General features: G+C 45.5%; 1 protein-coding gene across 1 annotated transcript in view; it reads right to left on the bottom strand.

Annotated features, from left to right (window-relative positions):
- Positions 1 to 23,950, bottom strand: part of LOC138249944 (amine oxidase [flavin-containing] A-like) — a 468,327-nt gene that overhangs the window by 121,845 nt on the left and 322,532 nt on the right. The window contains exon 5 of the mRNA XM_069204200.1: positions 18,690 to 18,781. Coding sequence (XP_069060301.1) covers positions 18,690 to 18,781 — 92 coding nt within the window. The remainder of the gene's footprint in view (positions 1 to 18,689; positions 18,782 to 23,950) is intronic.

Here is a 23,950-nt window from a genome sequence, read left to right on the forward strand (position 1 = left end):
CTTTAAAGTGTGAGATCCCAAGCCTTCTCCCTGTTGGGAATTCCTGAGCCCAAGGGTCCGTCAAATGCTCCACTGTGGAGGAATGATCCTGGCATAACTTCAAGGAAGTGAGACGTGGTCGGTTGGAGTCGCCAGAGGGGCTGCCCCTTTTCAAGGAAGGGTTTGGGGGATCAAGGACAGCTCGAGCAGGAATCTTAATTTTTGTTTTTTCGTCAATTGTCAAAAAGCGCAATTGGGTGGTAGGACGCATATTTCCACACATATTTACCAGTTTTGGGGCAAACCGATATTAGTACCTCTCCTATTGTGGGAGTTGTGTAGCCCACTTCAGTCCAGAGGTTATACAGGGCTGCAATTTACCAAAGAATAGTTTATAAAATTGAGGTGTGTACCGGTCGGGTCCTGGGGCTTAATTACATTTCAGTGCTTTTATGGCTGCCCTCACTTCCTCCTGCTTTAAAGGCCTTTCCTTCGAGGCCCAGTAATCTGAGGAAGCTATACATCACTCAGGTAAGCCATTTGGTGGGGTACCAAACACGCTACCCAGAGGATACGTCCAAATAAAAAGAGAAACTCCTTAAAACTTTGCCGTATTATCACACAGAACATTACCAGTTGGGCCCAGCTGCCTACCATTCATATTCCCCATGACATATTACCTATTTTGTATGTGCAAAAGAGCAAGTTTGGCTTTGATGGTGTAGTGTAAGCAAAGTTGCCCTCCTGCAGCAATTATTTTTAATGTGTTTCACAGTGTGGGGTGCTTTGCCTTTACCTGTTCTACCTCTTGTATTGATTACATACAAAGATTGAGGCCACCTACCTCAATGAGGCCCTCCTGCCCCTGATCCACTTGGACCAGAGGGAATTAGTGCAGGGACGACAGACTTACAATAACATCGGTCAGCCATCCACCTTACTGAAAAGGCGTCACTTAAGAATATCCCAGTGATCCTGCTGTTGCCAGACACAGAAAAAAGCCTTTGACTAGTTGGACTGGTCCTTTTTACTCCTCATCCTTCATCGCATAGACATCAGCCTGAGCTTTCTAAATAAGATCTTTTCCAACTATGGTAACCCCCAAAGATACGGTCGCTCTGAATAGTCATATTTCACAGGACTTTCTGCTATGCAGAAGCACAAGCCAGGGGTGCTCTTTAACGCCTCTTTTTCATAGACCCCCAGGCCTGTTGCATACGTGAATCCAAGGCGGTGGTGGATATTACATTTTGAGCCTGAGAATACAAATTTTCCCTTTATGTAGTTGATATGATGCTGACTTTGGGGTCCCTGCAATCGTCCCTTCTTGTAATACTGCCCCGATTACAGGCCTTTGAGTTATTTTCCTGGTATAAAATCAATTATAATAAATCTAAGATCCTCAATTTAACTGTACTGGCTGAAGAAGTGGCTCTTCAGCAACATATTTTCTCTTTCACTGGGCTCAGAAATCTATCAATTGCCTGGGCGTGCAGATTACCAGGACCTCAGGTAAGCTGTTAAATTCTCATTTTCTTCCACAAGTGTCCTTGTAATTGCCATCATTTGTAGGGACTTAGATCTCCGAGACCTTTTGATCATATCATGGGTAGGCAGGATCAATGTAATTACCATGAATATACTCCTGCACTTAATATATGTGTTCCAGGCACTCTCAATATGGGTCTATAAAGCATACCTTAAGCAAATAAAACAAAACTATTATGATTTGTTTAGAGAGAGCAAGATGTCCAGAACATCATAAAGCAAACGGATGGGCGGTTGGCCCTACCTGATATTTCTCTCTACTATGCAGCATTTCAGATGAGGGTAGTTATGAAATGGTCCATGGTGGAATCACAGAAGAACTGGAGGCATATGACAACAACACTGTCTGCAGGTCGAGGTGGAACCTGGTATGGTTGGACAAAAAGCTTAGGCCAACAAATTCATACCTCAGCACACCATTTGCCACAACCATCCAGGTATCCCCTTCTTTGCCAGAGAGGAGGTCGGGTAGAGACTTACTATCCACTTCCATGCCCCATTCTGTCACAAGGAGCATACTGACCTCAGACCTCTCAAAATGAGGCTTGAGTCGGTTGTGGTGGAGAACCCTTAGAGGGTGTCTAGGGGTCTTGAGGTCCACTAGGTAAGTGGCCTCCCCTTTCCGCTCCTTGATCTTAAATGGGCCAGTCCAGCGGTCCTGGAGAGCTCTAAGCTCTACGGGCTCCATTACCAAAACTTTGTCTCCAGGTGAGAATTCGACCAGAGTGGCCTTCCGGTCATACCACTCCTTCATCACCTCTTGACTGGCCTCAAAGTTACTTTTGAACTGCTTCCAGATGCGTTGGGTTTGGTTACGGAGGGCCAGCATGTAACTGATCACATCCTGGGGAGGTATCTTGGGAGCTTTCACCCAGCCCACTTTCACTATGCTTAGTGGTCCCCTGACAGGGTGACCGTAGAGAAGCTCAAAGGGGCTGAACCCCACCACTTTCTGGGGCACCTCCCTATAAGCAAAGAGGAGGTATGGCAAGAGGATGTCCCACTTACGCCTCATGGCCTCAGTTAGGCCAGTAATCATCCCTTTTAGGGTCTTTTTGAATCTTTCAACAAGCCCATTGGATTGAAGATGGTAAGAGGAGGTAAACCAGTAGGTTACCCCACACTCATCCCACATGGACTTCATGTACGCAGACATGAAGTTTGTGCCTCTGGCATACACAACTTCCTTAAGGACCCCCACACGACTAAATATTCCCATCAGGGCTCTGGTCACCACCAGTGCAGTCACTGTTCTCAGCGGGATTGCCTCTGGATAGCAGGTGGCACGGTCCACCAAAACCAGGATAAAGCTGTTGCCTGAGGCAGCTTTGGGGTCCAAGGGACCAATGACGTCGATGCCCACTCTTTCAAAGGGGGTGCCAACGACGGGGAGTGGGATCGGGGGGGGCCTTAAGCCTTTCCCTGTCTTCCCACTAGCCTGGCAGGTGGGGCAGGCCCTGCAGAAACTATCTGAAGCTACCCGCATTCTAGGCCAATGGAAGTGAATGACAAGCCTGGTAAAGGGCTTGTCCCGGCCCAAATGTCCTGCCAGGGGGATGTCGTGAGCCAGGCCCAGTAGGAGGGGCTGGTAACACTGGGGGACCACCAGCACATGTGCTGCCCCAATGACTGGAGCCTCAGGCTCACTGTAAAGGAGATCATTTTCCCAGTAGATATGGTGATCGCCAGAGGCTTCACCTGCTGCTTGGGCTGCGGCTTGTTGCCTCAGACCCTAAAAGGTGGGGCATTCTTTCTGCGCCTTGCAGAATTATTCCCTGGTTGGCCCACCTTCTACTTGCCTACCAGCAAGTTCAGGCAGGTTGCCCAGGTCAGCAATATCCTCTCAAGTTGGCTCAGGGGTCTCCTCCTCTGGGACACCGTCCACCACTGTGGGAATATCTGAGACGGGTTTCCCGCGCCTCTTGCCCTTCCTCTGTGCAGCTGTCTGTGCCATTGTTCTAGGCTCCAGACGCCCTTGACTCCCTTCCCAGGCAGCCATAGACCTTGTGGTCATACAGACCCACTCTGGGACACCTAACATCTCCAGGAGGGATCTGAGCTCTACCTCTTTCCAGGCAGTATGCTCAATAATATTGTCTAACAGACAAGCTACAGGCATGGCAGGACCCAGAGATACCTTTAGAGTACCAGAGACCCCAAACCCCACTCAAAGGGAAAGAGGGCCACCAGTAGGTGACTCTCACGATTGTCAGCGACTACGACCTGGTGGAATGTATTAGGGACTATCTGCTCTGCTGACACCAGCTGACTCTTGACAGTAGTCATACTGGCTTCTGTGTCACGCAGAGCCTCCACTCTTTGCCCATCAATGGTGGCCCACTGCCTATACTTGAAAGTATTGGCAGGCATGTGGGCTTCTGGCACCATCTCCTTATCTCCCAGGGATACTAGGGACACCGCTATCTGCCCCCCAAAGCTAACTGGGACTGTCTCCCCTAAACTAACCAACCCAGGTGTCTGCCCTCCAGTGGTGGGCTGTGCTCTCTTTTCACACTGGGGGGTCGCCCTTAGAGTGTCCATGCTGGTAGCACTCTAAGCATTTGGGGATAAACTTCCCTATCTTCTTATCGAAGTACCCTGGCTTCTTTCCAAATTTAGATGAGGAATGGTTACCAACCCCCCCCTTCTACCTCCCCCCTCGGGAATTGTTTTGGGGGCCATTTGAGAGTTCCTTATCTTTAAGTTTTTCTCCCCCCCTTTCTTCTGTTGGGAACCCTGACCACCTTTGTGGGTGTCCCCCTCATATACCTTTTCTAACCCAGAGGTCCGCCTCCTCAGCAAGCTTCCTGGGATCAGTCAGCTTACTGTCTACTAAGTGCTGGTGCAACTCTGTAAAACAAATACTAAGCATATGCTCTCTCAGAATCAAATCATATAATCCTTTGTCATCATTTACTTTGCTGCCCGTACCCATCCATTCAGTGCGTTATTGGAGGAATCAAAACAGTCTCCCCAAGTCTGTGTGGAAAGTTTGGTGCTGTCCCTAAACATATTATGGTATTTTTCAGCCCAAACTTGCGGCTTTCATTGGTGCATAGACATTCTGACCACGTGGATCTAGTGTAAGGAGTGTGTCCCTCCCCACTGCTGGTACATAAAACCACAGGGCTGCCCCCATTGCTCCTCAGAGGTTCCATGAGCCCTTAGTGCAACTTCATAGGCAGCCAACCACTTATCAATGTCATCTCCCACCACATAACTTGGCACCACATTTTTGGGTATATGAACCATTCTCTCCCCAATAGGTCCTGCATGTATGCTGCCACCATCACTGCTGGACTCAGACTGTCTTGCCTTGATCTCCAGCTCCTTGAGACTCAGTACATGAGCCAACAAAAGTTTATTTTCAGACAAGGCTTTCTCAGCTTCTTTGCTTTTCTTTCTGTCCTCCTCTCCACCTGTTGAGCTTCAAATTTTAACCTTGCCATTTGTAACTGGAATTCTCTTGCCTCTCTCCTTTCCTCTGCGGCCAGGCCCTGATCAGAGACACTGCTCCATGGTTTGGCAGGGGGGTACAATCACAGTGGTAACATCCTCCACTAATGGCAAAAAATCCTCTGAGGGGCCATACTCTGGAGCCTCCACCTCAACATTCTCATCAGAATGGGCTTCTGCCCAGGCCCTCAGCGCCTTTTGGAACTCCTCCTTTCTGGAGACCTTTTGGGTAGGTACTCCCATATCCTTGCAGAACCCCTTCAGTTGTTTATAAGTGTAGGTCTCCAGCATGGCTAGATCAAATTCTTCATCTCCTGCTTGAGATCCAGCCAGAGACATGTTGAATGAGGATTTTAGTTAAAAATGTCAGGTAGAAAACAAAAAAGATAACAAATCAAGTTGACCTTCAACTGTGAGTAGGTAGTGAACACTTGACTATTGTATGTCACTGCACAAATACAAGTCCTATCCTCACTGCTGATCACCAACGTTAGAAATGGGGTCTTTGGTTGGCAGTCAGGTTACCCCCTGTCCAAGCAAGGACACTCACTCTAGCCAGGGTAAGTAAGATTTCCGGCACTGACAGAACGAAGTCACAGGGGCTGGGTCAATTCGGTGGGTGTTGCGTGGAACTCTCTACTGCACGGCAGGTGCTGCGTTGATTCGTCTCTGGAAGTCGGGCTGTGTCGTTCCGGCTCAGCTGTGTGTTGATCCAGTGGGCCGTGCGTTAAATTTCCGGTCACAAGGCTGGCGCTGCGTTGATCTCCTCATTGTGAAGTCGGGCGGCGTTGTTACGGTTCGGCGTGCAATTAATTTTTCGCTGCGATGCAGGCTGTGCGTCGTTTCTGGCAGGCTGTGCATCGATTTTCACCACACAAGGAGTCCTTCTTGCAGAGATTAAGTCTTTTTGGTCCTGAGCCTTCAGGGAATAGGAGGCAAGCTCTATCCAAGCCCTTGGAGAGAACTTCTCACCACAGCCAGATAGCAGCAAGACAACAGGACCACAGCAAGGCAGCAGTCCTTCACAGAAAGCAGTCAGATGAGTCCTTTGGGCAGCCAGGCAGTTCTTCTTCGCAGGATGCAGGTTCTGGTTCAGGTTCTCGTCTCCAGGAAGTGTCTGAGTTGGTAAGGGCAGAGGCCCTGTTTAAATGCCCAAATGTGCCTTTGAAGTGGGGAGACTTCAAAGAGTGGCTTAGAAGTGCACAAGGTCCCCTTTCAGTTCAATCCTGTCTGCCAGGGTCCCAGTAGAGGGTGTGGCAGACCTTTGTGTGAGGGCAGGCTACTGTCCTTTGACATGTAAGTGTCAGGCCCTCCACCCTCCCAGCCCAGCAAGACCCATTCAAAATGAAGATGTATGCAAGTGAGGCTGAGCATCCTGTGCTTGGGGTTTGTCTGAGTGAATACACAAAGGAGCTGTCAACAGAACCTAGCCAGACGTGGATTGTAAGGCACAGAAGGATTTAAGTGCAGAGAAATGTTCACTTTCCAAAAGTGGCATTTCTAAAATAGTAATATTAAACCCTACTTCACCAGTCAGCAGGATTTTGTATTACCATTCTGGCCGTCTTAAATATGACCTTCCTACTCCTTTCAGATCAGCAGCTACCACTCAAACAGTATATGAGGGTAGCTCTAATGTTAGCCTATGAAGGAGTAGGCCTCACAGCAGTGCAAAAACTAATTTAGGAGTTTTACACTACCAGGTACATGGCCTGTCTTTTGTCTACACAGCACCCTGCCCTATGGGTTACCTAGGGCCTACCTTAGTGCTGACTTATAGTAGTCAAAGGGTAGTTTTAGGCTTGGCAAGTACTTTTAAATGCCAAGTCGAATTGGCAGTGAAACTGCACACACAGGCCTTGCAATGGCAGGCCTGAGACATGGTTAAGGGGCTACTTAAGTGGGTGGCACAATCAGTGCTGCAGGCCGACTAGTACCATTTAATCTACAGGCCCTGGGCACATTTAGTGCACTTTACTAGGGTCTTATAAGTACATTAAATAATCCAATTCGGTATGATCCAATGTCATCATGTTTAAAGGGAGAGAGCATATTCACTTTAGCACTGGTTAGCAGTGGAAAAGTGCACAGAGTCTAAAAACCAGCAAAAACAGTATCCAAAAAGTGGAGGGAGGCAGGCAAAACGTTAGATGTGAACACCCTAAAGCTGTCAGGTCTAACAAACAGGACCCAGCAAAAGGCAAAAAATGGGATTAAACACAAAAGGAGGGCTTGGGGAAATTTAGAAACCAGCGTGTAACCGCTCCCAACTAGTAAATCATTCACAAAATGAAATACCCAGATCTGACAACAGGACACAGGAAACAGGAAACTTAGAAATCTAGATAATCAAGAAGTATTGCTTTATAAGGACGAAATCTCTCGCCCAGCAGAGGTGGCATGCTGCATCATAGGGATTCTCCTCACACTGTGACAGCAAATCATGGTGGGAGCTACAGCTCTCTTTCTAATCAAGAGGAGCCCTTCGGATGCTTTAATATATGGTAGAAAGCCCTATGGAGAGAACAGGGTGGTGAGGTTAGTAGAGTGTGCAAAATGTGAACAATGTGGTTAAAACTAACTCCGTGGCAGACATACAACTTTATTCTTGTCTGCCTTGGTCAGGATTAAAAAGAGTGGAGAGACACTGCAAATGAACCTCCTTTTGTGTGTCATTGATCAACATGTTTCTGCCAATGGAGCCCTCATCTGAGGTGCACTGGCATTCATAAGAACCTTAGAAAAAGTCACTTCTACTTAAACAATGTGCATAAAAAGGAAAGAGATACAGAACCATTTTGGTGGTCACCAATAGTTCAACAACGAATCCACTTTATAACGACTTGTCAGGAGATATAACGATGACTAAGTTAACAGTGAGAATGTTAGTAACAATTTATACCTTCACCAACAACCCAATCAGTGGGTCAAGGTATCCACCAAGAAAGTGTCCAACCCAAATACAGTTGTATTTATACAAACCACCCATGTTTATCTATAGTCTTTGGGTGTTGTACCTCAACTCAAGAGACCCCAGCACGGAGCTCAGGGTGCACTCTGTCCTAAAGGGAGGGAAATAGGTATACACATTACATGGCTAAATTGACAAGACTCTTTGGTACTGACTTCTCAGTTAATACTGTCTGGTAACCTGATGCAAAAACCAGCAGAAGCTGCAGCATTTTGACTGAGGACGAAAGAATAACAGTACTTTAAAATATGACACGAGTATTGGCTGAGTCATTATAGACTATGCAGGCTTAACCAGCCCATAAACAGTGGTTTGGGCTTAGAAGCATTCAGAATACATAGTGAAACTAGTAACTTGCCACCAATAGAGCTCTCTGTGTGAAGAAGAAATTACCTCCAAAGCAGGGCATGCACCGAAAAATACACGAATGAGGTTGGTAGCCTCAAAGGGAGACATATATCCGCTGAGCATTAATTGAGCGGAAACATATGGTGAAATCCGCTAAAAATATCAGTTGATACTTAAAAAATCATTTATGGCCAGGTCAACATGAGATCATGTCGAGCACCTAAAGAGCTGCATGGTGCTCAAGCAGTGCGAGGAAAACTTAGCACAGCCTGAAGTAAATTAATAAATGAGCCATATGCTGTAATGACCGTGCTCATCATGGCTGCATCAAACTATGAATAGTAGCGGACCAGCAAAGCTTAAAAGTAAGTCGCAGCTAAAAGTAAATGGGCCGTCATGTGGCTATGTGCTGCAGTGAGGGTCAAATAAACAAACGCGCAGCAGTACTATAGAAGGGCTCGGGCGTCAGCCGCTTACCTTGAAAAGAGAACCCCTGCTGAGTCTGACCACTGGCAGGTTCGAGGACACTGGCAGTGGCCGTGACAAGACGATTATGGGCAGGACTAGGCGCTGTGAGTGTCATGAAAGGGAAACATTAGAAAAGATGCAACAGGGAGTCAATTGACAGCAGAACAGCCAGATGCAGGAGTGGGCTGCTTACCTTAGCAGAGAGCCCCGTTTACACATTTTAATTGGTGCATGGTAAATGGGAAGCAAACCACATAGTTCAATGCAATTCAGGGTATAACATATACAGTAGCATTCTCCAAAAATGGCAAAAATATATTGCCCCATATGTTGCATATACTGTCAAAGACCAGGGCTAGGAGGCCAGAGAGGTGGGAGGGAGATGATACAATGATCATTTTCACATAATGGCTAAGGCTATGGAATATGTAGAGTAAACCCTCAAGGATTCTAAAAGACCCAACCAACAGAGGTTATGCCCTGGGTAGAGGCTGTCTCAGAGGGCACAAGTGGTCATAAATGAAGACTTAAAGGTGTGTAAAATTCTGATACAGCTAGCACCAAACAGTCACAGGAGTGCCAACACATTAAGGTCAAGATGTTCCCAGTATCTCATCATTAAGACCGTTCACATGGCTCGGCAACCCGAACACTCACCATTGTTATTTAACAAAAATAAACTATGAAATATCTTGGACTGTCGCTGGCAGTGTTGATTTGTCTAACACTGTCCAGCGCAAATCGTTGACAGTGTGACCCTGTTCAATAACATGACTGGTCAATTTGGTAGAGTTTCCTGCACCTTATGGTGCTCCAATTCTCTGTAATATGTGTATTAATTTTGTGGGTAGTAATGCAGACCTACCTCAGACCACAGGGAAAAGTAACAAGATAAGGAATATGTTACTTACCTTGTAAGCATCTGCTTGTGGCATGGTGTGCTGTAGATTCACATGCTCTGTATACTCCTGACATCTGGGACTGGGTCTGGAGTTGTGCAAATAGTTTTTCTTCGAAGAAGTCTTTCGAGTCACAAGGTCAAGTGACTCATCCTCTCAGTGATATTGCCCATGGGCATCGACTCCATTGTTAGATGGTTTTCCCACAGGTGGGTGAGAAAGGAGTGTAAGGTATGTGTAAGTTATGTAATGACCATGCTAAATGTAAATGTTTAATGTAACTGCAATGGCCACAGTCGTCTGGGGAGGAGGGAGGCCGTATGTGAATCTACAGCACTACATTTCACAACAGATGCCTACAGTGTAACATATTCCGTTGATTTGGCATGTATGGCTGTAGGTACACATAGGCCCTCATTAGGACCATGGCGGTAAAAACCATCTACTGCCACGACGACGGCCGCCAAAAGACCATCGCTGCGGCTACCAGCCGTCCGCCGGATTATGACCACAGCTGGATTTCCGCCAGAAGGATGGCGGAAATCCGGCTGTGGCCATGCCGGCGGATGACGGTAAGGTGGCGCTGCTGCCTGCAGCAGCGATGCGCCAGTAGACCGCCGCCGCCCGTATTATGCCAATAATACGGCCTGGCGGTGTTCTGTTGGCAGACGCTGCTGCTGGCAGCAGTGCCCCATCCGGTCTCCTGCTGGAGGACCCCCTGATGACAGGTAAGTCGGGTGCTCTGACAAGTGAGCGGGTGGGGGTGTTATGTGTGTGTGTTTGGGTGTGTGTATATGTCTGTGCGTGCGTGTATGAGGGTATGTGTTGCGTGTTGTGTGTTTGTGCATGTATGGATGTGTGAGTGCATGTATGTTGAGTTGTGTGAATGCGTGTGTGCATGTATGTATGCAAGTGTGTGTGGGTGTGTGTGTGAATGGATGTATGCATGCATGGATGTATGTTGGAGTGGGTGTGTGTATGCATGTGTGTGTGTGTGTGTGTGAAGGGAGGGGCGTGTATTGGAGGTCTGGAGAAGAAAGGGGTGGGGGCAACCTGGGGAGGGGGAGAGGGGCAGGGAATATCGCTGTCAGTGACAGGGAAAAGATTCCCTTTCACTGATAGTGCATACTGCTATGGTTTTCGTGGCAGTAAGGATGCCACGAAAACCATGGCGGTAGGCAGGGTCATAATCCCGCAGGCGGGCAAGTGACGGCCTCCGGACTGGAAAGTGAAGTCTCCAGCCCGGCGGTTGTTACCGCCGTGGCGGTCGGTGTGGTACATTGGCGGTTTGGCTTTAGCCAAACCGCCAATGTCATAATATGGAGAAAAGTACTGCCAGCCTGTTAGCAGTACTTTCCTCCATATTAACACCAGCCGCCGGGGTCATAATGAACCCCATACTCTGCAATGTAAAGCAGTCCCTCCTTATAAGTGGTGGCTAATGTGTGGAAGTTGCAGTAGTTTGGAAAAGAGTATGTATCACTGCCTGTCCTACACTTGCTTGCTGGCATGCTAGAACATCCACACAATAGTGGTTGGTGAAGATGTGGCCCATGTAGCTGCTTTACAAACATCAGTTAGGGGGATATTTCCCAAAAATGCCATAGTTGCTCCCTTTTTACGAGCAGAGTGCGGTCTGGGAGAAACATGTAAAGAACTTTTGTCCTTACGGTAGCAAGTTTGAATACAATTGACTATCCATCTGGCTATGCCAGGTTTAGATATAAGGTTGCCTTTATGAGATGGTGAAAAGGCTACAAAGAGTTGTTTTGTTGTTCTGAAGGTTTCAGTTCTATCTATGTAGAACATGAGTGCACTTTTAACATCTAGCGTATGAAGAGCTCTTTCTGCAACTGAATCAGGTTGAGAAAAGAAAACTGACAGCTCAATGAACTGACTGAGGTATAATTGTGAGACTTTTTTAGGTAAGAATTTAGGGTTAGTACGAAGAACCAGTTTGTCTCTATGTATTTGAAAAATGGGTTCTTTTAAGGCTAAAGACTGGAGTTCACTAACACGCCTAAGTGAGGTGATGGCAACTAAGAAAGCCACATTCCATAAAAGAAACTGAAGGGGACATGAGTGTAGAGGCTCAAATGGTAGACACATGAGTTTTGTGAGAATAATATTAAGATTCCAGGAGGGTGTTGGTGGAACCTGTAGTGGAATAACTCTTTTGAGTCCTTCCATGAATGCTTTAATGACTGGAATTTTGAAAAGTGAGAGATGCTGTCTATTCTGTAGGTAGGCAGCGACTGCAGCAAGGTGTAAATGTATGGAAGTGTTTGCTACATTTGCTTTTTGTAAGTTAAGCAGGTAGCAAACAATGGGGGTTATTCTAACTTTGGAGGAGTGTTAATCCGTCCCAAAAGTGACGGTAAAGTGACGGATATACCACCAGCCGTATTACGAGTTCCATAGGATATAATGGACTCGTAATACGGCTGGTGGTAAATCCGTCACTTTTCCGTCACTTTTGGGACGGATTAACACCTCCTCCAAAGTTAGAATAACCCCCAATGTCTTGCATCATTGCTTTCAAGCGATTAATTTGTTTGGATTGACAATAGCAAACAAAGAGCTTCCATTTTGCTGAATAATAGGCTCTAGTGGTGGGCCTGTGTACTTCCTTGTGAATACCCATACAATTTGGTGATAAGTCAAGGTAGCCAAACTCCAAGACCTCAGTAGTCAAATCGCTAGGTTGAACGTTTTGGAGTCTGGGTGGCTTATTTGTCCCTGATTGTGAGTGAACAGGTCTGGTAGAGGGTCTAAGAGTGTTGTGAACCATGGCTGATGTGCCCATGCGGGAGCTACTAGGATCATCGTAAGAGAGGTTTGCCCGAGCTTCCGAACCAGGAAGGGAAGAAGTGGAAGAGGCAGAAAAGCGTAGGAAAATATCCCTGACCAACTCATCCATAGAGCATTGCCCTCGGAGAGTGGGTGTGGGTACCTGGAGGAAACGTTTGGGCATTTGGCATTTTCTGCTATGGAAAAAAGATCGATCTCAGGGAAAACCCACTTTTAAAAGTATGGTAAGAGGACTTGTAGGTAGAGTTCCCATTTCCAAACTTGTTAATGCATCATGCTGAGCAGGTCTGCAAAGTTGTTGTCTGTTCCTGGAAGGTAATTCGCCAGTAGGTGAATGTTGTGGTGAAGAGCCCACTCCTATATGGTCTGAGTCAGGTGTAATAGTTGTGAGGACAATGACCCCCTGTATTGCTTTCACTTAAACTAAGAGGACACAATGCCAAAATATTTCAACACTCTTGGTCTAAATAATGAATTTATTAAGGCACTTCCCAAATATAAAAAAAAAGTCATACAAATATATGAAAATACTCACATAACTCAAGAGCAGCAGAACATGTGTATATACAAAGATAAAGGCATATATCAGGTGTTCAACACTTAGCAAGAAATATGCAATGCATTAACAGAGCGTGTATTCATGAGCTAAGTAATCAAGATTTAAAATACTTCACAGATTGAGTTGAATTAATCACCCTCACCAGCGCGACTGAGGGAGCCCTCAAATCAGTCAGGAAGGAGACTCGATCAGGATCACAAATCAGATCCTGGACAGCATGTACGCTACACAGGCAAGCTCCTACCTGAGTGCCAAGTCTCCCCATCTTTTATACCTTAAAACACCTCATGAAGAAGGTTCTAGAAACCCCTCCCCTGTTATGAAATTAAATGCTGGCTCTGCTTCATCTGCATCGAAAACACCCACAGAAGCTGGCCAGGCTTCCAATGTTTGTTCTGAGACAGATTTGTACATTCTTCTGGTAAAAACAGTCTCAGCCTTGTGAACGAGTCCGCATCCCACATATGTTCCAGCACTATCCGACTTTTCGTTGGTGAAGATTAAAATAAGTTTTGTAAGGAAAAACACTTGCGCTGCCCTGAAACTGCAGCAGGGCACAAAATGGATCCATTCGGACAAAATGAAGTTGATGGTCAAATGTAAATAGAATCACCTCCACTGTTTTTGTAGGTAATTCACAGCTGTCATCTTGTCTGTCTGGACTAGGGCAACCTTGTGAGACAGGTGAACAAGAAAAGCTTTTAGTGCTAGGTAGTCAGCTTGAAGCTCTATGTAGCTGATGTGTAGAGATTAATGCCTAGGAGCCCAAAGACCTTGAACTGTTAAGTTGTGTAGGTGAACACCCCAACCCATCTGTGATGCATCCATGGTGAGAGAGGCGTGAGGAACAGGGTCCAGAAAAGGCCGTCCTTTCAAAAGTTGTTCGTGTTCCACTAGTGCAGAGAATGGTGAGTGTGGCGGTCTATCAACACTACATCTGCCAATTGACCATGTGACAGAGACCACTGACGGGCTAGGCATTGCTGCAGGGGACACATGCGTAACCTTGCATCGGAAACTATGGCAATGCAGGATGCCATCATTCATAGTGAACGAATAACCATCCTCACTTTGAGAGTGTGGTTTATTTGGAACTAGGGTAAAGTTGCCTGAAAGTTCTGAACCTGAATGGGATTTGGGTAGGCTAATCCTTATTGTGTTTTTAGGACTGCTCCCAAAAAAGGTTGAACCTTTTGAGATTGGAGGTGAGACTTGGGTATGTTGATAGTAAACCCCAAGTTGTGAAGGAGATCTATTGTCATCTGAGTGTGTTGTGACACTGCTGATGTGTTTCAGTTTTAATAAGCCAATCGTCCAAGTAGGGAAATACGTGAACATTAGTCTTCATAGATCTGCTGCGACAACTGTCAGGCATTTTGTGAACACTTGAGGTGCGGTAGTCACCCCGAACGGAAGAACTTTGAACTGATAGTGTTTGCCTGCTATGACAAATCTTAAATATTTGCGGTGAGCAGGGTGTATTGGTATGTGGAAGTAAGTGTCCTTTAGGTCTAATGTTGCCATAAAGCATAAAGTCGCCCTATTGAACGAGTAGAATGACATCCTGTAAAATGACCATATGGAAGTGTTCTGATAGGATGTTCATGGCCTGAATTCTAAGACTGATCTTAGAGACCTGTCCATTTTGAGGATTCAGAAGTGTAGGGAGTATACTCTTGAGCCCTGTTGTTGAAGTGGAACAGGTTCTATGGCCCCTTTGAGGAGAGGAGCTTGGACTTCCTGCTTGAGAAGTGTCTGATGTTCTTGCAATAACCTTTGAGTCCAATGCGGAATGATGGATGGTGTGGTAATGAGCTCCAGACAATAGCTATGTTGGACAATGATTAGTACCCATTTGTCTGTGGTGATGGTATTCCAGACTGGGTAAAAAACAGAAGTCTTCCCCCGACAGGTATTATGTAGTGGGGAGAGACTCAGTAGTCACTGTTTTGCAGTGGGTGTTGCTCTGTGTGGGGAGGCACCCATACCTCTACCCTTGTTATTTCCCCTCAAGGAGCCTCTGTAATAGCTCCTGGTCTAAGAGGACTGGGGCTGTTTTTGCTGAGAGGTGGACGCCTCTGTGACAGTGGACTTATATTTACACCTGTGGCTTGGGCAGTGAAAGGAAACCCTGGGCGCTGTGGTCTGTAACGCTCTCATTGCCTTGGCTGTGTCTGTGCCCTTTTTCACAGGGTAGAATCTACCTGTGGACCAAATAGGTGCTTTTTATCAAAAGGCATATTTAGAACTGCTTGCTGGACCTTTTGTTTAAATCCTGAGCACCACAACCAGGCGTGTCTCCTAAGAAGGATACTTGTATTTATTCCTCTAGCTGCAGTATCTGCAGCGTCGAGAGCACAACAAATGAAATTGTTGGTTATTGTCTGCCCCGCCATAAGAATTTGCTGGCCTCTCTTTCTATGTTCTTCCGGGAGGTACTGTAAATGTTCCTCCATTCTGTCCCAATGGGCTCTATCATATCAAGACACATGACCTGAGAATTGGCGATACACCAATGGTTGGCCACCTGGGCAGCAACCCTCTTGCCAGCAGCATCAAGTTGTCTGCTTTCCTTTTCAGGATGGGGGGTGTCCCCGGTTGCATGACTGTTAGCCCACTTACATGGAGTGGTTTTATTTGAATGAATAAGGGGTGTGATGGTGCAGCCTTATATTTTTTGCCCATCCTAGGGGTGATCACCATCGCTCTAACAGGATCTTTGAAGATGTCCTTGGCATGCCGCATAATGCCTGGTAACATGGGCAAGAACTGGGTGTCCCCATGTGTGGATCTTGTTCCAAGGATTTTTGTGCATTTCAATATAATAAAATTATGCCACCCTAGCAATAACCTTTTGATAGGAAGTTGCATCCTTAGGAGGGGAGGGGCGAGCTGGGTATAAATCTGGGACATTTGGCATAGTGGGATTGGTATCATATATGTCCCAAGGGTCAGGATCACCTGATGGCCTGCCTAGAGCTCCAGTGTCTGAATGCGGTGACCCATGAGGTAAGGTATCCAGTGGGTCCCGTGTAGTAAAGAATGGTGGAAGTGAATGAGGTGGGATGGAGGTGGTGGTGGTGGTGGAGGGCAAGGTGGTATAGGAGGAGTATGGTAGGCAGGGCTTGTGGTCTTGTCTTTAGTCTTCTTCCTGGGAGGAAGAGGAATGTCCAAAACCTACTCAAATGTCAGCTTCCTCTTTAACGGTGGAGGACAGAAAGGAGTAGCAATGATGCAACCAGTCCCCACTTGAATTCGTCTTTTCCACTGATGAATGTCCAATTTTTCGAGAATGGGCTCAACAGGGGATGTAGAAGCGGTAGATGGTCCTGAGTCTTTTAGTTCTGAATCTTCTGTACCAATGGCTTTGGTTGGGAAGAGTGGGGGTTTGTGGGCACCGAGGGAGATATGGTCATCTGCCAAGTTGGCAATGAGGGTTAATGCCGAAACAAACTCTTGGTCCAAGGAGGTGGAGATCGAAGCCAAAGGCTTGGCATTTGTAGTGATTTTCAGCACCAGGCCCAAAGGTGCGGCGGCCACGACACGCCCTCAGCAGACTTTCAAAATCAACCCTGGCCTGCAGGGAGTGGTGGTCCAGCAACCTCCATTAGTGGAAATGGGGAAGGCACTGATCTTTTGGACGACTTGGGTTTTGGAGCAGGGGTCACAGTACTCACACGCTGGGCGGATGGTATCTCCTGCATTTCCAAATTTACCTCAATGTCAGAGACTGTGCTATCTTTAATGGAGTAGGCCTTGTCTTCCTCGGTGGCTGGCTCTTCTGGTGCGTGTACCTCGCCAAAGAAGTTGGTGTATTGTCTGAGGTCTTCTGCAACATTTCGAGCCGATGAGCCCTGTGGTCCTGAAGGGTCTTCTTTGATTGGAACGACTTACAGGAGTCACAATTGGTCTCTTTGTGGTAGGGTAAAAGGCAGAGATTTTACATGAGGTGTTTATCACTGTGCAGATATTTTGTGTGCCAACGCAGGCATAATTGAAAGGGTGTGCATTCCATCACCACAAACTCATTTTCGATGGAGCTGGTGCCATGTGAAAAGGTAGGCCTGAAAGGGTGGTGCACAGAGAGGCGATCGGTTGAGGAAGCCTGCCCCACTGATTTTATATGAGAAGCGCAGAAGTGGGAAAGCGTGATTGAAAACAATACCGTTGAAGATAGTAAAGGCCCAAAGAATCGTACTGAATGGAGTCAAAACACAAAGTGGATGAACACACATCTGAACCCGAAGGCGGAGAGGAAACAATCTAACAATGGAGTTGAAGCCCATCCACAATATCACAGAGAGGAAGAGTCACTCGACCTTGTGACTCGAAATAATTCTTTGAAGAAAAAAACTTGCACAACTCCGGACCCAACACTCGATGGCAGGAGTATGCAGAGCATGTGTATCTACAGCCACACATGCCATCAAACATCAATTTCTTGGTGTTACAGTTTGTTTCAGCATAACCCTACTTTTTTAGGACAGGGAAGAGGGAGCTCAAGGGAAAGAAGAGGCCAGTACAGCGCTTGTGCATTGGAGCCCAGCCAGCTTTACCCTGACAATCACGGAGCAGGACAAACGGAGACCTCCAACCAGGCACAAGCAGTGGGACGAACTAGTCCTCAATCTCAGCAGCTGTACTTAGACAACACAGGTACAAAAGTTCGAGTTTTGCCCATACATTTAAGGTTAATAATTTTCAAATTCACAAAGAATTGGACAATCTTTCTGCAAAATAAGTGTATATTACTTCTTTAAAGATAGAACCTGTGCGGACGATCAGAATCTCAGTCCAATACGGGCTTCAAGAACAAATCTTCTATTTAAATTCCTTCTCACCTGTGTCCTCCAGCGTCGTATCTCAATGAACTTTTTTGACGTAACACAGTGCTGATACCTGTTTATGCACCTGCAGCATGTAAGTGAATTATTTTTTTTACTAATATTTCTCCGAGTTAGTGATTTATTTTCAATAACAAAGCTCAGAAAAAGTGAATAAGGTTTGCTTCTTTCTGTTTCTGAGCTATGCTGTCTGAAAAAAAAGTACTAACTCAGAAACATATGGGGTAAATACAGTCACTTTCCTACGGCAGACACATAAAATATGTGCTGTGTGCTGCTCCAGAAATGCCCATGATAATACAGCCCCAGGGCCCGAACGACCTTCACAGTGACTACCCAGTGCAAATATTGTACTTGTGCACTGGTGTCATGAAACTCTTTTACATTAGCTGGTCAGTGAAAAAGTGGGTACAACCCTGCACTGCAGAGGTACATTACAACTACTTGCACTAGGAGTCAACTACACTTTGCAGCTTGTAACCATAACAATTAGGGAAGGGATTTCATTAAGAAAATACAAATATTCTACAAAGAATTCCGTTTTACCTATGGTAAGATGAACTGCTTTGTTTAATGGAAATTAGTGTTATTACGAGTAAACAAACGAATTGATTTGTAAATAGGTCAGCTAAAAACATAGCCTTCTGAAGGCTGAGAGCAAAGGAGTAACACAAATGATCTTTAAGAATGAATTCTATAGCCAGAGTCACAGAAAGAAATTGCCAAGATTCTTGCCAGGTGTTTGAGTCAATACTTGAACATACAGTATTTTCAGGTTTCATAATACAACGTTTCTGTTGACTTACACTGTCCAGCAAACACTGTCTATAAAATCTTTCATCGTCATCTTGTCCCATTCTGCAGCATGTGGTGCATCCCATGGCGCATCAACAGGAATCTACAAAGAAGTGCATATCGTTAGCAGCTGTAAGTATGCCACATATGCATTAACATGTAAATTGGAGGTGTAGTTTCCCTCTTTCGGTCTCGTCTACAGACATCTTCGGCTGTTTGTCGGCAAACATGCTGTATCCAATACAGAATTAAGAGTTTGTCCTCCCCTTTATCATGATACGATGGCTACACTCCGTAATCTTGTCCTACCCTACGAGCATTTCAGTCTCGCCGAATTTTGAATGGCAGAGTTGTAGCCTTCCACTGGTGATGTCATACATTTGCACTGTAGTGCATGATGAGCTATTTTTTGACCCTCTGATTCTCTTCCGTTCCTCCCCGCTCATTTGGACCCGCTGCTCTCAATAAAATGTACTATCCCCCATCACCATACCTCTCACCATGGCCCAATTCTGAATCGCTGGGCGGGCGGCATGTGCACATGCATGGTGGCCACCTTGGAACGGTTTTTCTTTTTTCATGCACTGTGGCAATCCTTCAAAGTTTCTGTTGTTACAAAAGAAGAACCATTCCAATATAACAGCAGCATATGACTGGACATGCATAGTAACCATCTAGAAAAAAACAAGTATTGGCAAAGCCAACAGGTGTCCAATGTAAGTGTTGACTTTAGCAATGCCTCTATTTGTTTGAAAGGCCTATGAACTGTGCAACTCAAAGAGAAAAGTCTTAATATTATAAACACTATTTTGGCCCTTAACAATCTAAAAACATTTTGCGAAGGGTCTAGATCTGATACAGCATTTCATGCTCAACTATACTGAATAACAGTGTCTCATGACAAAAAGTTATGCAGGGAGGTATCTTGGTGTTTTCAGCAGAATGCATTTAAAAACATCAGAATTTGTTCTTTGAAACATCTGGAAGATTGGGCATCCTGGCTTTCAGTGGCAGATCTAGCATATAACAACACCTTCTGTAGTGCATTAGGTTGCTTTTCCTTCAGTTTCATCCAGGTTTAGGCCTTCTACCTTATCTATCACTAGAATAACGTCGGTCATGTCTCTACTTTAGAAGTTCAATTTTGTTCAGAGATCAGGCGTTTCTCAGTCAACAAAAATTAAGACAGAGTTTCTTTGACAGGCACTAAAGACCCGCTCCAAGTTATCAGGTGGGAGACAGGATTTTTGTATTCCACTTTCCATCCCCGCATTCCTGGATCTCATCCTAAGTTTCTTCCTCTATTTACGGATCCCCTTAAGAACATTCAATTGTTAGGTTCCTTTCCTTTATGCTTGGCCCTACCGAGCACATGTAGAATCCACCCTGTAGTACATGTGTCCAGAGTTAAACCAGTCATATTGTATTGTATTGTATTGTAATAGTATTTATATAATGTTTACTACCCCTGATGAGGCATCAAAGTGCTTTTCAGCGAGTAGCACACTACCAAAAAGGAATTAGTGCTGGATTAGTATAGGGAAATATGAGTACAGTTTTAGTATTATTATGAGATCATTTGAGCCGTGGATATGTGAGTTTGTTAGTTGGATTGACTGGAGTAATGGAGGGGTAGAGGAGGGAAGAATCCAGAAGTGTTAATTAGGAGTTTATAGTACTAGGATGAGGCTTGGGATGACCAAAGGGGGGGTGGATATATATAGCCACAAATGGTCCCCCTAGTACCAGTGGATGGTTCACAGGAATGTGAAGTTAAGACTATTCAAGATTCCAAGATACATAAAGGGGCCTTGCAGTACCTTTTAGCTTGGGAGAGGTTGCACACTTCAGAGACGTTGTGGGATCCCTAAGACATTTGCTTGCACCTCTTTGGACAAAGGCCTTCCACACAAACCATCAGGGGGTCAGGAAAGGGAGTCTACATCAGGGTGGATGATACTCACAGGTTTCCAGGTGAAAGAATACAAAGAAAGAGGCATGTGTGCCACAAGATTCTACAGAGAAACAGAGGCCAATTTGCAAGGTTGGAGATTTTGCAACACCAGCTCTTGGCGACTAGGATGGATGGACATTCGGATGGATGGAGACATAGATACACATACAACAGTCACTTCGAGGTCGGGCCAGCAAAGGAAGAAGAGCAATGACATCGACCATAGAGTCATAACTAGTGATGAAGCAGAAAATGAAGGTTTTGATTTATTAACGCTTAAACGTAGTGCTGAAATAATCATGTGTGACATTAACTGAACTAATAAAGATTGTACGGGGACAAAATGTGCCCTCAGAGTAGTTTGCCATCATTTATACGCGTGCTTTATATAACGTGGTGTATTAGAATTGCACTAATCCGACATAATCATAAACGTGTGCTACGATTTGCTTGTTTGAAATGTTTTAGCTTAGCATTACTTTAGCGGAGGCTTTGGCCTAGTTGCCTGGTCTCACGGTTTAGATGCTCGTATTTTTCCATTGTGCTAATAAACGTGTATTTTTGCTTGAAGCTGTACTTTTCCACGGAAGCTGTTCACATGCTTATCTTAAAGTTAGTGCCAGCCTGGCATATTTTCTCTTTAATTCAAGGTCGACTTGCAGGTGCGGACAATGGAGGCTCTGAAAGTGAGCTAATTGGGAGACAATGTTGCGATTTGCGTACCCATCTCCAAGGATAATGTATGCTTAAGTAAAAGCTTGAGAACTGTCGTTTTGATTGGTCAATTTGAAGCTAACCTATGAACCCTCCAATGGAGACCCTACAGGACTTGAACTGTTGTCTATAAAACCCAGGTGCACGAGAGGAAAGCTCTCTCTCCATTTTGGACATCCCGCCATTTTGCAGACTTCGTAGCTATTATGGCCCACTTTGCTGCGACGCCATTTTGAGAGACTTTGATGCTTTCTCTAGTCGAGAGAAAGAGACTTTAATGATTCTTGCCCTAGAGACTTTAACTTTGACTTGTCCCTTTGCATGAAGTAGTAGTTTTACCTTGCCGCCGTGAGGCAATTGCCCCGTTCACCCCTACCCCTTTGCCAGTCCTATGCTGATCGAAACGGTACCCATGATGACCGAAGAACGGTACCTGTGAGACGAAGACTTCCTTGTATGCTGATCGTAATTGGTAAATATGAAAGGAAAATTGTAAAATTGCATTGTGTTTCTTTTAGGTAACCAACTGCTGATTTTGATAAGGGCCCTAGCTAGGAGTTTTCTAAATTTACGTTGCTAAATTGTTTTTGCATGAAGTCCCACATGCTGATGCTAATTTGAGGTTAGATGAGGATTCCATATGTCGCACGATGCAATTTGAGATCTTGTTATGCTGACTAAATGTACGCAATTAGCCCATTACAGATTATCGTATTAGTGCTTTGCATTGCCATTATCGAATGCCTTGTGATTCAAATGCTACATAGATTACACTTGTTTCGACGTTATGGACAGCTATTAATGTTCATTTATGTTTATCATTTGGTGTTGAGACACATCTATATTGTGCTAGCATTGTTAATATAGGGAAATAAATTCACTAATTTTGCAATAAACTGGTGTGGTTATTCCTGACTGAAAGGTCAGGGTTCGCCGAAATGTATTCTGGATTAATTGTTAAGTGTTATGTCGATCAAGGCATTGCTTATGTTCGTTATTGATTATCGATTTAATGAAATTGATTGATTAAGAGTACAGAGAGTTCCCACTTAGTCAAAAGATTCATCGGCCTAAAGAGCGTCCGAATACAGGTAAAATTATTACTACGGTTCGCTCTATCAGTAGATGGTAGCAGAGGACGGTTATGTCTTTTGAGACCTTGTACTCTTAAAGTACATGGTGTTGAATTAACGGTTACGCATTTTGAGACCCCACTCGAGAAGTTGGATTAGATTTTTCTTGGATAAAACTGATTGACAAGATGATGATGGGCTAGGTCCACCGCGACTTTCCCGGGATCTCGGAGCATGCGAATGGAGAGAACGGAGGTGTGGATTCAGCGTTGGCGGTACTAGTGATGGTGTGAGTGAAGTTAGAGTTTTGCGCTTGCACAGCTTATTGCCGCAGGGTGTGTGAAAAGGTTGCGAGGACTTTTTCCTTTTCGAGGATAGCGGAGGTGCGACTCCGAGTGTAGAAGTAGAGAAGTCGTCGAACTTCATAGAGATAACGGAGGTGCGGCTCCGAGTGTGACAGTAGGGAAGTCGTCGAACTTCATGTGCGTCTGGCGCTTTGTGCATAAAAAGGTCCACGTGGTTGTTGTTGTTGAGACGGGCCCTGCGAGGTCAAGAGACTCCGGAGTATGTTGATCCATGTTGTGGTCTGGGCGGTTTAGTAGGTTGATCGGGCGTGGTCAACAAGTCGGTACGTGTGTTAAGGAGTGAAAGAAACTTCGACTTCGGGCTTTGACAAGATTCTAAGTGCACTAGAACAGATCATTGACAATTTGAGAGTAGGTCTGCGGGTCAGATTTGCTTGCGAATGTGGGGACTGAGAAAGACGGAATAGCGGCCAGAGGCTAGTGAAAAGTCCCGAGGCTAGTGAAAGGTCCCTAAGGTCCTGAAGCGATTGTGTTACCCTTCCTGTAGTAAACCGACAGATCTGTTTTATTTTTTGGTAGCTCGCAATACATGCAGAAGTTGTTACGAGAGGAGGTGAGTGAAGGAGGACTAGCCGCGAGGCTTTGTCAGCCGCAGTGTGTGTGAGTGTGACGTCACTAGGGGCCGCGCTGGGATAGGTTGGTTGCAGAGAAGGGTCGCGCACGGATTGGACGCAGTCCGTGGGACTCGATTGGAAGGGGAAAGGCAAGCGAAGAGTATTCCGGGAATTAAAGTCACCTATCGATTACAAACTTTGTGGAATTAAAGTGACCTATTGATTATAAACTTGGTGAAATAAAAGACGAGAAAATGAAATTCTTTAAAGCATTCAGGAGTGCGATGAAGGGGGAGTCTTACATTAAAGCGAGTGTAGGAGAGGAGACGCCGCCCGAGGGTACACCAGCTTACATTGTAATGGAAGAGAAGGGGGTAGCTCCGTGTCTTTGGCTAAAGCAATGGCACAAGTTGACAGAGAAACATGGGAGCGTAGCATTCCCGATACATGGGACATTCAATATAAGGATCCTAGAGAATTTGAGATTCACGATGTACGACATGAAGGTGCCTCCAAGGCCGGCACAGTTTGAGGCTCTAGCAATCTGGGAATTAATGGCCAGACAGCAACAGCAGAAGAAGTTTGAGACCAGAATGAGAAAGGTAGAAAAGA

The sequence above is a fragment of the Pleurodeles waltl genome, chromosome 8, assembly GCF_031143425.1.
Source record: "Pleurodeles waltl isolate 20211129_DDA chromosome 8, aPleWal1.hap1.20221129, whole genome shotgun sequence".
NCBI classification, from domain to species: domain Eukaryota; kingdom Metazoa; phylum Chordata; class Amphibia; order Caudata; family Salamandridae; genus Pleurodeles; species Pleurodeles waltl.